Source organism: Dermochelys coriacea, chromosome 2 (genome assembly GCF_009764565.3).
Source record: "Dermochelys coriacea isolate rDerCor1 chromosome 2, rDerCor1.pri.v4, whole genome shotgun sequence".
NCBI classification, from domain to species: Eukaryota; Metazoa; Chordata; order Testudines; family Dermochelyidae; genus Dermochelys; species Dermochelys coriacea.
In genome coordinates this window covers 139,235,442-139,248,763 of record NC_050069.1, presented here as the reverse complement: position 1 = coordinate 139,248,763, position 13,322 = coordinate 139,235,442, and the positions used below count along the sequence as shown (strand labels likewise).

At 37.8% G+C, this 13,322-nt stretch overlaps 1 protein-coding gene across 1 annotated transcript in view; it reads right to left on the bottom strand.

Annotated features, from left to right (window-relative positions):
• Window positions 1–13,322, bottom strand: part of DNAH5 (dynein axonemal heavy chain 5) — a 316,306-nt gene that overhangs the window by 37,107 nt on the left and 265,877 nt on the right. Inside the window, exons 67-73 of the mRNA XM_038392521.2 lie at window positions 12,823–12,937; window positions 12,174–12,364; window positions 10,590–10,711; window positions 9,610–9,759; window positions 6,093–6,338; window positions 2,594–2,813; window positions 1,647–1,852 (exon numbers count right to left, since the gene is read on the bottom strand). Coding sequence (XP_038248449.2) covers window positions 1,647–1,852; window positions 2,594–2,813; window positions 6,093–6,338; window positions 9,610–9,759; window positions 10,590–10,711; window positions 12,174–12,364; window positions 12,823–12,937 — 1,250 coding nt within the window. The remainder of the gene's footprint in view (window positions 1–1,646; window positions 1,853–2,593; window positions 2,814–6,092; window positions 6,339–9,609; window positions 9,760–10,589; window positions 10,712–12,173; window positions 12,365–12,822; window positions 12,938–13,322) is intronic.

Here is a 13,322-nt window from a genome sequence, read left to right as displayed (position 1 = left end):
CACTGTTGCAGTGCAGCAATAATTAGGATTGTTTTTGTACACTCCTAACTCCTCTGATATCCCACTGTATTTGGTTTTTAGGCAGGGGATATATTGGGGTTCAGAAAATTCAATCGGCACCTTTAACTTTCACTAAATTAGTACCAACAAATTTCAAATAACATTTTCCCAAATTTGATACTCTCCTCACAGATGCACATGTACAACTTGCCATCCAACCCATTCTCCAAAATTGGGGTGGGCATGGATACTGCTTTATGTGAAGCATTGATTTATGAAGACAATGTCAAAAAGCAAGTGCTAATGCCATTAAATCACACATAATTGAACTATATTATTAAAACATTTGTTATAAAACAGAACATTATTCTGAAATACAAAAAACAACTTTTAGCCATTTAACACTATCTCACAGTAGCCTGGATCTCTTATTGCTGCTGCTAAAGTCTGGTCCTTTTTTCTTGAAGACAAAACAAGCCAAGCACGTGCAAAAGGGAAGAGAAAAAGAACAGCAAAATAAAGCAGTTTCTATATTTGGTATTGACTCTCACTTGCAACCTCAATGCTGGAAAAACACAGGCATCACAGGTAAAGCATTGTTTTTAGCTGCCCCTCTGCTCATAGGCTTGCAGCAGTGTTGTAAAATATATAGCCTTGGCCAGCTAAGCCAGACTCTTTTTAGACAGAAGGCAAGAGAAGAGAAATAGGAAAGAGAAGAAATAAGGTGGGGAAGGAAAAGGATGCACCAGGAGGGGGTGAAAAAGTCTCACATCCCCAGTGGTGTTCAGGGATTAGCTGGAGCCAATAGTGTCATCTGAGTCCCTCACTCTGCCTCAGTCTGGTCAGGACATCTCAGGATTAGGATGACAAAGGCCCAAGAGTGTCATGGTGGATTCTGGGGTTCTAGGAGATAAAGGGGATGGAAGCCATAATGATAACACTCGCTCCTTCCTGTTTTCAAGTCTTTCAGTCAGACATAGTCTCCTAATTTCCTGCTCCCCCAAAGTCTTTCTGAGGACCCCAAAAGGAGAGCAATGGGTGGAATAGCCCTTCCCCTCATTACTTTGTCCACCAATTACATTTATTTTCCAACGCACCAATTTTGAGTCACTGATTTCTGGTCCCACACTTTCCTTCTTTAGCAAATACAATCTCAACACAGTCCTTGGGTTATATCAGTAAGCCTTTTTGTTTGGACTAATTCAGTCTGTTTCTCTTGTGCACTTTCCCCCCACATTAGCATTTATTGTTGTACGTTATTTTAACATTTTGTGAATTGTTAGTCACTTTCTACAGTTAGGCTTGCAACTGGGACAAGCCTACTAGGCCCCAAATATTGCTGCAGTTTATAGCTCCCCTTTTTTTTTTGCCTAATTATATATATTTTTGGACTAATAAAAAAGTAGCCACCACAAGCATAAGTAGAAAACATACACTTGCTTAAAAAACAGATTTTAAAAGTTATCCCCCACTGAGCAGTTGCATTTTTATTTCAACATATGTAGACAAGTGTTTTCAGTGCTGTGGGCACTCAATATATCTAGAGTTAAAGAACAAGTTTTTTATAATCTAGCATTCATGTTTGTATTTCAGTTGTTTGGAAGCATCCATAATATTCCAGTTACCCAAACTATTGAATTAAGTACCTTCTTGATGTCCATGTCATCTAAATGATTCTGGATGAACTGCACAGTGGCATTAAAGTCAGCCTGGTTAAACTCATAGGGGATGTTCCAACCTAGTGGTCCAAATTTGCGTCTTTCTTGAACTGTGGAGTGCAGGAAACCAACAGCGTATAATATTGGTTTCCATTGCACCATGTTACTGACATCTAGGAGATCCTGGTTCACACCTGTTGGAAAAAAGTGGATATCACAAGCCATAAGCTACCAGCATTTTAGTTTCAGCATGATCCATTACTAAAATACCTCTGGTGGGGGTACTTAGTTAACTTTGAATCTCTCCAGAGATGCATTTACTTTATCACAAAGTACTCTAGTCTGGAGAAAGTATGCTACCTCTTTTTAGGTAGCACAAGTTAGGATAAAGTTCAGAAATACAAATGCACATGTTACAGTGCACAACTGGTGCATTTATCGTAACAAGCCCTTTGAGGATAGGAGATACAACTTTTTAGTTCTCAGAAAAGCACATAAAAATCATCATTCTGGCATGATAAAAATCAGCATATGGCCTTTCATCATAAAAAGAGAAAGGGTGTTCAATTATTAAATGAGGTGTTAAAAAGCATTTTTAAACAAGACACTGGAGGTTATAATTTGTGGAAAAAATATTCCTGTTTTTATATCAGATGAGTTCAGACATAACTTCAGCAGCTGTCCAGTTTCTCTCAATTTTCTTATCATCTGGCTTCATCTTAGGGCCAAGTTGTGCCCTGTAATCAACATGCACAACTCTTGTTATCAGCTTCAACGGATAAGGTCTGCAGGCAGTGTCCAAAATTTCATCCTGATTCTACCAGTAACTGCAACATGATCACATGGTGACACAGGTGGGGCTGGAAGGAAGGGCCTATTTAATTGTGTATCGCTAAAAACTATATTTTATTCCCTGTTGATTTTTTTTCACTCACCACCATATGTTCTCTTCAGACCAGCTTTGAGCCCCTGTGGAGGTTCATTGGTAAATTTAATGGACATTTGAAGAAGGGTAATGGGGAACTGTCGGTGAACCTCAGTGGTCATCCACAAGCGGAAGTCCTCATGGACAGTCTCAGTTTCTATAATAGTGTCCATCAGCTCATCCAAAAAGTCAAGTCCTAGGTGGCAGTTCTGAAGAAGTGCCCATCCTCCCTAGTGCAACAGAAGAGAACAAGATGTGATCTGCATTTGTGTGGTATTAAAATTTATTTTCAAACTGAAAACACTAAATGATATTTTATTTATCATTAAAATTAGAAATGTATCAAACAATTCTAATTTACAGCATGGTAATCAAACATGTCCAACAACTCGTGCAGCAAGGTGGGAAGAATTTAAGTAACATATTCCTCCACATTCCAGTTCCAAGCTTGTCAACTCTTCACCAAGTCCTCATCAATTCAAACTAGTGTCTTTCAGAACTTTATATTTTCCCATGTAAAACTCAAGAGCTGGCAGCCAGTTAACATGCTAATTGTACAACTAAGAAAATAAGAACGGCCAAACTGGGTCAGACCCAAGGCCCATCTAGCCCAGTATCCTGTCTACCAACAGCAGCCAATGCCAGGTGCCACAGAGGAATGAACAGAACAGATAATCATCAAGTGATCCATTCCCTGTCACTCATTCCCTGGCAAACAGAGGCTAGGGACACCATCCCTGCCCAGCCTGGCTAATAGCCATTGATGGACTGACAAAGTATTTCCCTTCTGCAAGAAAATGCTAATGACAGCCCATGCTGTATGACAAGAATGGCGAGTTTACCACTTGCAGATGTGTGGGGATGACCCTTTGAGTGTCCTTTTTTATACTCCTCAAAACAAGGCCTACTTAATCCTCCAACATGTATCCTTGATTCTCAACTTTGATGGTTATGAGTCTTGACCTATCCATGATTCAGATCAGTGGAGCCATTGAACCTGCTGTCCTCCATTAAGTTTCCTTTTCACTACAATAAAAGTACTCCTGAAGACCACTGGGCTAGAAGTGCTCAGAAATACATGCCTTGACATGCTAAAGCTTCTAACCTGGTAACCAGTCCATGTATTACAGACGCTATGATAGAGGTATCCTAATGAGCTAGTGACCTAATCAACCCAGCAAGCTGGAGGTGCTAAATAGGGGTTAAAACAAAATAGACTGTATGGGACCACAGCTCCTCCCTCCACACACACACACACCTTCTGGATTTGGGAGAGTTATGTTCCCTCTTGTTCTGCCTCTAAAACATCGGGGAAATGAGGCTTCCTGTTTACTCACCCTTTGCTGACTATGGGTGTGGGAGAGGGACGCTGACTCCTTGCAGATACATTTATTTCCCCATTCGCAGTCTCTTCCTCTTCTTGACATTTCCCATTACCAGGCTATAATGTCACTTCACTACATAATGATAAATTATCACCAGAAGGCGGCCTCCTAATTTTATGTATTTTATATTGCTGGGAGTAAGGTGGCAGCTATCACTCACTGCTTCCAAATAGAGCACAAAGAGCTGAAAGCCTCTGAGCTGGGCTCAGCTGTCCATACATTTAAGAAACAAGTGTCCGTTTAACTCAATGCTCTCCTCTTCAGCTGAAGTAGTAAGATTATAATGATTTCATTGCTACCATAAAATGGATTGCTACTGTGCAAAAAATATATGTATTATTTTCCCCTTTGAATTGCATTGCAGTCCTATTACACATGAGCACTTTCAATTGCTAATTTGTATTAATAAAAACCTTGTTCTCTTTCCTCCCCAGACAGTTTACAGATAATTTCCATTCTATGAGTATTTATATTAAAAAGCATTGTATTAAGTCCAAAGCAGACTGCGAAGAGTTACAGGGGATCTCACAAAACGAGGTGACAGGGCAACAAAATGGCAGATACAATTCAACATTGATAAGTGCAAAGTAATGCATGTTGGGAAAAATAATCCCAACTACACATATATAATATAATGACAGATTCTAAATTAGCTGTTACCATTCAAGAAGATCTCAGATAGTTGTGGATAGCTCTCTGAAAACTACAGTTCAATGTGCAGCAGAGTCAAAAAGGCTAATATAATCATAGGAACCATTAGGAAAGGGATAGAAAATAAAACTGTAAATATATAACTACTATATAAATCCATGGTATGCCCACACTTGAATATTGTGTTCGATTCTGGTCTCCCCATTTCAAAAAGGATACAGTGGAACTGGAAAAAGGTTTGGCAAAGGGCAATACAAGATGATCAAGGGTATGGAACAGCTTCCATATGAGGAGAGACTAAAACAATTAGGCTGTTCATCTTAACAAAGAGATGACTAAGAGGGGAGAGGTCTATAAAATCATGAATGGTGTGGAAAAAGTGCATAGAAAAAGTGTTATTTATCATTTCCCACAATACAAAAACCAGGGATCATCCAATAAAATTAATAGGCAGCAGGTTTAAAACAAATATGAGAAGTACTTTTTCACATAACACAGAATTAACCTCGGAACTCATTGCCATGGGATGTTGTGATAGCCAAAAGTATAATCGGGTTTAAAAAAAGAACTAGATAAATTCATGGAGGATAAATCCATCTATGCTTTTGTGTCCCACCCACCCCCCTTTTTTGAAGCCACAAAAAAGTGGCTTGAAGTAATAAAAATAACTGGTATTATTTGGAAGATGAGTTACAGAGGCTCTAAGCTATTTAGGACAAACTCCATTTCAGTTTTTGAAGCTATAAGGCAAATATATAAATGGAGAACAAATTAAGACTCTTTCAAACTTATATGCTTATTAGCCAAGATGGTCAGAGATGCAACCCCAACCCAGAGTAGTTGCCAGAAGGAGAAGATGGGGTGGGTCTCTCCCTAACTGCCCTGTTCTGTACATTCTCCCTGAATCTCTGGTATTTGCTACTGTCAGAGACAGAATACTGAGCTATATGGACCACCAGTGTGACCCACTATGGCAGTTCTTATGTTATGTGTTATTTGTTTTTTCACAGAAAATCAAAAATATATAATGTGCTCTCTATAAGAGATATGAAATTTGGATGTTTTCTCAACATTTACAAGTTGTGTCAATATTTGTTAACAATATAGTAAAATAAATTTAAAAGCATCATATGAAATGCCTCTATACTAGTAGTTAATAATCATTAAGTCAGATCAGAAGTTTGCATGTCATAATCAGTTATGAAATTCCCATTAGTCGCATGCATTTTGATTGACTGGCTTTATATGGTGTGAAGGACCCTTTGGTTTGGATTTTATCACAAACTCTTTTGCTCCAGTCTACCATTGTATGAGGCAGGCATATTGTTTTGGAATTCAAGTTACTTTTATAAACAATTAGATCTACATGCATCAACAGTCCATCAGAACACTTTGTACCTATTCAGGGTTATAACACATTGCATGTTGTAACCACGCAGTGGCAAGACAACAACAATTCAGGTTTTGCCTTACATGTGCCATGGTCTGCTGTAGAAGTTTACGAGCATGGACTTCTTGTCCCTGACCCATGGAAACATAACGTGTCTCTGTCTTCAGTCTTTTCCCCAGAGCAATTATTGAGTCGGTAGGATCAGAACCCATAGAAAGAAAGCAGATGAGAGGAGTACGTGGATCTGATTCTTCCCATGTCTTCTCCAAGTCCAAGATGGCTCCTTCTGAATATTTTCCCCCCATGGTATCCATGATATATTTCCTGGCCTGTATTAAAAAGTTCAACCACATCTATTATAGTCATTCAAATGTTGCTTTCTATAACCTGAGGCTGCAAGTTATACATAAACTAATTACCAACTTTAACACTACATTTTATCCTAAAGAAACAGTATATGTAAGATAGTCAATATATAACCACCATATGCAATGATGTGGCCTATTAACAGTTGACAAGATGAGGTTTCAACATCCCAAGATGCAATCTAGGAAAGGTATACCATCAGTTTAGATTTAAAATCCATAGGAGGAAGATATCATGCTTTTGTGCCCCTCCCCGCCTTTTTAAAGCCACTATGAAGTAGTAATCAAAATAACTGGTATTATTTGGAAGATGGAAGATCACAGAGGCTCTAAGCTATTTAGGATAAACTCCATTTCAATTTTTGAAGCTGTAGGCAAATATATAAATGGAGAACTAATTAAGGCTCTTTCAAACTAGGCTGAAGTGATCTCTACTCTATTGCTTCTCTGGCAGTTGAGTTCTGGATTTACAGTAGCTACCAGTTTAATGTACAAGAAAAAGGAAAAATAAGTAATGAGTCAGTTCTCAGAGACAAAGGCATTCAAAACTAGAACTGGCTAAACTTCAGTTTCATTAGACATTTTAATATTTAAAAAAAACTGGTTTTGTTCTAAAGTATAACAAAACCAAGTTTTTCACAATTTCTCACAAACTGGAAATCCATTTTAGGATTTAGAAACACTAGCATATGAGCAAGAACAATGATTAGCACTTCAGAGGAGTCATGGACTTGGAAGTGATGGCTTGGTGGTCATGGAAGAGCAGGTGGCTAGTGCTTAAGATCAACTGGCAGCTAGAAAGAAACGAACATGGAAAATTATTTCTTCAGGTTATAGACCTGAGCCAATAAAGAGGGAGGAGGAAATCCCTTAAATTATTTAAAAGATAGTGGGTAATTAATTAGATGATCCCTTATTTAGTTTCCACAGTTGAAACTAAAAAGAAGTCACTCATTGAGCACTGGAGAGAAGCAAAGTACACATGAAACTAAATGTAAGGAAGCCTCCAAAGACAGACCCTTCAGAAGTGAAAATAATAGGCTTTTGAAAACTGTTACCCTCAAGTAAATTTGTATTTATTCTCTAAATCTAAGTACTGTATGATCATAACAAGATAAGATAGATTCACCACAAATAGGGCATTTCTATTTTTGTGAGAGGAATAATCTGTACCAGGTTAAGCTCTGGCATTGAAATCAGTCCCCTAACTTCAATAGAAGTTGTATCCATCTACTCCAGAAGTGAATTTTTACATCTATCAAAAGTCCAGAGAGGACTGCAATGCCAAGAATTAAGTTCTGTGAAACAATATATGCAACTTAATGGTAATAATATAATCCTAGAGTTTAATTACAGCCTTCCACATCTCAGTATGGATAAAATTTCTACAGTTTCTTGGGTAGGTGAGGCAGTAAATAACTGAAAGGATCCCAAGTGCCAGGCAGAGTACTGAAATTTCCTCAGAGAGAAAGGAAAGTCAGTGGGCAAATTAAAACCTCAGAGAGAAGGAAGAAGGAATCTAAGCAAACAATAATAAAACTAGATGTGCTATGTATGTAGATGGTACAGAAGAAGCAGCCACATCTGAGCAGTTATACAAAATCCAGAGAAGTTAAAGTTAAAGACGTTCTAACTCAAAAAAAAGGTCTAGCTTCTGAGCAAGCATGTAAGACAGAATATTTTTAAGCACATTTGCTTACTACAGTAAGGAATCTGTAGTCACAGCCTTATCTGTAAGAAGTGGTTTACAGCTGATTTTGCATTTCAAGATTGTACATATTGCTTTTCTTGAAAAGCTTTCACCATGGACTAAAATTTAAGAAGCAATATACACATACATATGCACATAGGTGTACAAACTTTTTTTTTTATCAGAGAGAGAGAGAGAGAGAGAGAGAGAGAGAGAGAGAGAGAGAGAGAGAGAGAGAGATTACCACTGAGAGATATGTAGGTAACAGAACAAATTTAATGTTGGGCAGAAAACTACTTGTGGGATCCAGTGTGAGTGGGAAAACTGACTTCGCATTTGATTCTTTACTAGTGTAGATCAATAACCAGAAACAAATACATTTAGCAGAACAGCATAACACAAATAGGAGATTATGAATATGCTGTGGACATAAGATATCACTATGATACTCTGCTTAGAATAACCTGTAGGTAGAGGTTAAAAGAAAATCAAGTTTTGAACAGGTCTGTCAACTCACCAACAACAAGCAGGTGAGAGTTGTGTCTTCCCCTGCTCAGTGTCAAACTCGTGGATTCCTCGAGAAACTGACTCAAAAGGGCCTGTGCCCCCGGGCTCTGAGAGTAGGTGGGAAGGGGTTGCAGTTTCACCACAAAACTCAGTATCATTGATCCAGATACTCACACCGTTGCTCTGTTAATATGAACTCACTCATTCTGGGCCAATTCCACCCTTCTTTGCAGCACCCACAGGATGGGGTGTGGCCAGGGGGAAAAGGGTCTAACCAGAGTTTTTTGTTTGTTTTTTTGCTGTAGCATTTCCGGATATCCAAATATTTACATATTTTCCACTTGAAGCATATAGTTTCTGTATTTCTCTTCTCATTTTCCATGGAAACATTTGGACAAAAACTACTTATCTGGTGCAATTCTGTACAGTATGAAGTGAGGATGTCCTCAAACCAAATAGCAAAAAAAAAAAAAAAGGTCTTAAATGATCTGATTCTCACGTAGTTTAACTCAATAGCATGAAGGAAAGACAAGGCAGAACATAAGAACATATAAAGTCAAATAAGCAGAATGGTGTTTAAATAATGTTTTTCAAGTTTTGGAAGAGATTTCAGCTAAACTTTAAAGTGGCGATGAAATTCCAGTTAGGATTTCTGTTACCATATTAATGAGGCCAGCAAGCAAGTTTCTATTTCACTGACAAGGCAATGTGAACTGAGCACAGTAACTCCTGAGTTTAGGTTTCGACTCTATGGCAGTCAATTTTTCCATCTGAAAAGAGGGATCATCACACAAAGGGATCACCCCCGTGATAGCTGTATGAATTAATATAGGTCTGTAAAGCACTTTGAAAAACTCCCAAGTGCTGTTTAAGGAACAAGGATTATTAGAAGATAGTTTTAGTGCTATGTATGTAAAGTTTTACTCTGATGCTATATTATATATTTGATAAAATATATTCAAACTTAATTAAGCAATTCCTACAGGAAGTTATTACATCTGAAGGAGCAAACAAAAATATGCCTACGGGTTAATTTACCTGAGCTATGGTTCTATCAGGACACCAGGATCTAATAAGGAGGAGACGTCTGAAGCAGTCCAGAGATTGATCATAGCCACTGGGAACAAGTTCTTCCTCTGGATTCTCCTTATCAAACCAGATTTTCCATTGTTTCTCTGTTCTTGAAATCTGTACACATAAGGTAAAGAACCGCATCTCACAATATAGAAGGAGTCACACTGCAACACACAAACTCCAAAACTTTCCTGAAGGTCAGACCTTAGAGGCATACCCATATTTATTTATTAATCTTTGTTTTTATAGGTTTCAGAGTAGCAGCCGTGTTAGTCTGTATTCGCAAAAAGAAAAGGAGTACTTGTGGCACCTTAGAGACTAACCAATTTATTAGAGCATAAGCTTTCGTGAGCTACAGCTCACTTCATCGGATGCATCCGATGAAGTGAGCTGTAGCTCACGAAAGCTTATGCTCTAATAAATTGCTTAGTCTCTAAGGTGCCACAAGTACTCCTTTTCTTTTTGTTTTTATAGGGTTACTGTAGATATTAGAGGAAACAAATTTTTAGACTGAGTACAAAAGGAGGACTATGAATTGATGCCTTCAATCAAACTACTGTACCAAATATTCACCAGAAAGTGTTGGGAAGGGCAGCCAAAACAGAGCACTCTAGGGATGCAGGAAAGCTTGCACTCCCCTGGGAACAGAGTTAAGGTTGTGTTATGTAGTGGAGGAGAGTTGGGAAAATGTTAAGGGGCGTATGTGTTTGTGGATGGAGGACAGAAAATATGTATTACTAAGTGGCCTCTCTTCATTTACTTGCTTTCCTGAGTTCTTTCGTGGGCATATTGTGTGTAATAGCCTTAATTGTTTCATAGCCTAATTTTGTATATTAATTTCATTCCATTCTTCACAGATGACTATGGACATGGTCAAATACTTAATGATCATCAGTTGCTCAGTGGCTCTGAATTTACTGGACTCTGGAGAAACTGTTACTTACTTGGTCCAAAACATCTGAGAATTGTCTAAGCTTACTAAGTTCCACCAGGTTCAGCCAAGTCATATCCAGGATCCATTTAGATGGCTTAGGAGGACATGCTTTAAGGTCCAGAGAAGCGCCACCTGTAAGGGGTAAGGCTATAATTATAACCTGTTTAAAAAATAGAGTGTTCCAGAAAAGCAATATTTTGGAAAAACTCATCTAAATATTGAGACCATATTCCATGCACTTCTGTAGTAGATGAAAGCTCTGAAAAATTTCAAAAGGTCTGTTCTCAATTTAATTTTATCAGAAAAACTTTAAATTTGTATGAACAAATTTTGAGAATTGAAAACATGAGGCATTTCAACCAAATCTAGTTTTTTTACACACACACACACACACACACACACACACACACACCCCGGAAAAAAAAATTTTTGAACATGCAAGATCCCTGTCAAAATTGAAATCTAGTTTCATTGAAGTGACAAATCTTAGTTTACACAAGTTATTTTTTTTAAAAAAAAGTTGGCCTTTTAATTTTTACTTTTTTGTGTTTGTAAAACGAATACAGAAAAAGCTAAATTATTCAAAGCTCAATTATCCAAAGGTCATTTATCTCCCCTGAAGTTCACTTCAAGATAGATTAGGATGGAGGAGGAAGATGTACCTGAATCACTGACTTCTTGAAGAGAAATGGGCAAGGACAAGCTATGTTGTGTATAAAAACTTTTGCACCAACTTCTGTTAGTTGACACTGGAGAAGCCAAGTATCAACTGTAGTCTTGTAATGAGCACACATCTTGGACCACTTCATTTCGTCTCTGCTTACTAGTTTGCCTCCTGAAGACTTTCTCTAACACTCCTGTGTCTTGAGCAGCCTCAAACAAACTGCCATTCCTTGAAGCCAACCTTCAGTTCCCTCCAAATGTCAGCCCTGCCTGAGGGGCAAGATTCAGCATGGACACAGAAACAAGTTTTCCTTTTAAACCATAAGAATGTTGTCTGTGAAGTCTAGTATCTTAATGGGCTAGAAACAGGACCAGTATCCCTTTGGAAAGGGGGCAGGGAATGATGCTTAGCTTCCCAATGGGGGCATATGGCACTTGCATGAGGTTACGTCACTGAAGTCATAACATTTTTTTGTACAGAAAAGCTTTTTAGGTTATTAAGAATTGTTTCACATTATTTTCAATTTCACTTTCCCTGTGAACCCTCAGCATTTACTAAAAAGCCAAGGGTCCTTTAGTGTCCATGTCTCTTTTTTCAAATTCTTTAACCAAAAAACACACTGGATGCATGCTGGATAGTACTTGGACTACCTACTGCAAAGTCATCTGGAATCATGCTATAATGAGATTGCTCTTTCACCTTTTATCACCTCTTTAATTCCCAACACCTACATTATTGAAGTTAAATATTATTCCCATAAATTATCAGTACAATATGATACTGAATCAGTAAATGGCATTCTTTAACTCCTCTGATTTTTCAAAAACAGTAACACCTGACAGGCAGAAAAACTGTATCTATAAAAGAATGACTGGTAGATATTGCACAATAATGTATTTGCACACTTTCTAATTATACAGATGTTCTGACCTTTAATAAGTGTCAGGAACTCTTCATGCTTCACTCTGTTTCTCTGCATGTCTATTTTCAAGGTAAGCAGTAAAGTGAACAGGAATTTGTGCTCCTCATAAAGTCCCCTGGCAGCATACTTATATACTTCATAGGTCATATGCCCAATTATATTAGCAATTCTCTTACTCATAATTGGGCTCTTTACAGACCTGTTCAAAAGGAAAATTTAGTTCAGTGCCTTTATGGTTTAAGTTTATAGAAAGGATTTTCTGGAAAGGAGTAGGGCAAGTATGCAGGAAGTTCTAGTTTATCATCCTGAACATCTCAAAAATGAATAGGTTACCAAGATATATTACCAGACAGCAGAATACTAAAACAGACTCTAAAACTGAAGCAATTTATCAGAGTCCTTACCACTGACTAGATCTATTTGCATTGGAAAGAATGGTCTCATAGTGGACTAAAAACCTGCTCATATCAAAATCAACAGACAAAGCTTAAGAAGTATTGGTAAGCAAGTTCTTTTCCTCGTTCTCTGCTTCCACATGTGATAGCATAATGAAATAGAAGCAGGAAAGCCCCATTTTTGTAGGAACACTGTAATTCAGTTACAACAGTCCTTTTCAAGGGGAAAACAATCAGCTGATCTTTCAGTAATGTTAGTTACCTGGCTAGAGAAAGGTCAAAGAGTCCTAGAAACTGTCGAAGAGAAGTCTGATACATCACATTGACCATACTCATCTCAGTTATAAGGAAATATAGGATGCTCCCTCTTGTTGCAACTGAAAGATGAAGAGAAAGGCTGTGCTTAAAGCAGAAAATGCAAAACAAAACAAAAATGCAGATCTCTAAACTGAGTGCATCAAGTATAACAATGTTAATGAAGACAACTAACAAACTTGTAGTTGCTATATCATTAATCATTCATACGTGGTTTAGTGTGAATTCTAGTCTCATTTACAGGTCAGTAAATAATCAAAGCATGTTTTCTATAACTAGTACATCTGATGCAACACCCAGTTTCCCCATATGAGTACACTCAGAGGGTACCTAAATGCTGCATTTGGATACTCAGATCAGCACTTAAATGTATAAAATCTTGTTGGTTGTGCTTAAGCGCCAACTGAGTTTCCAAATGCACATCTTAGATATTCTATCATACCAGCC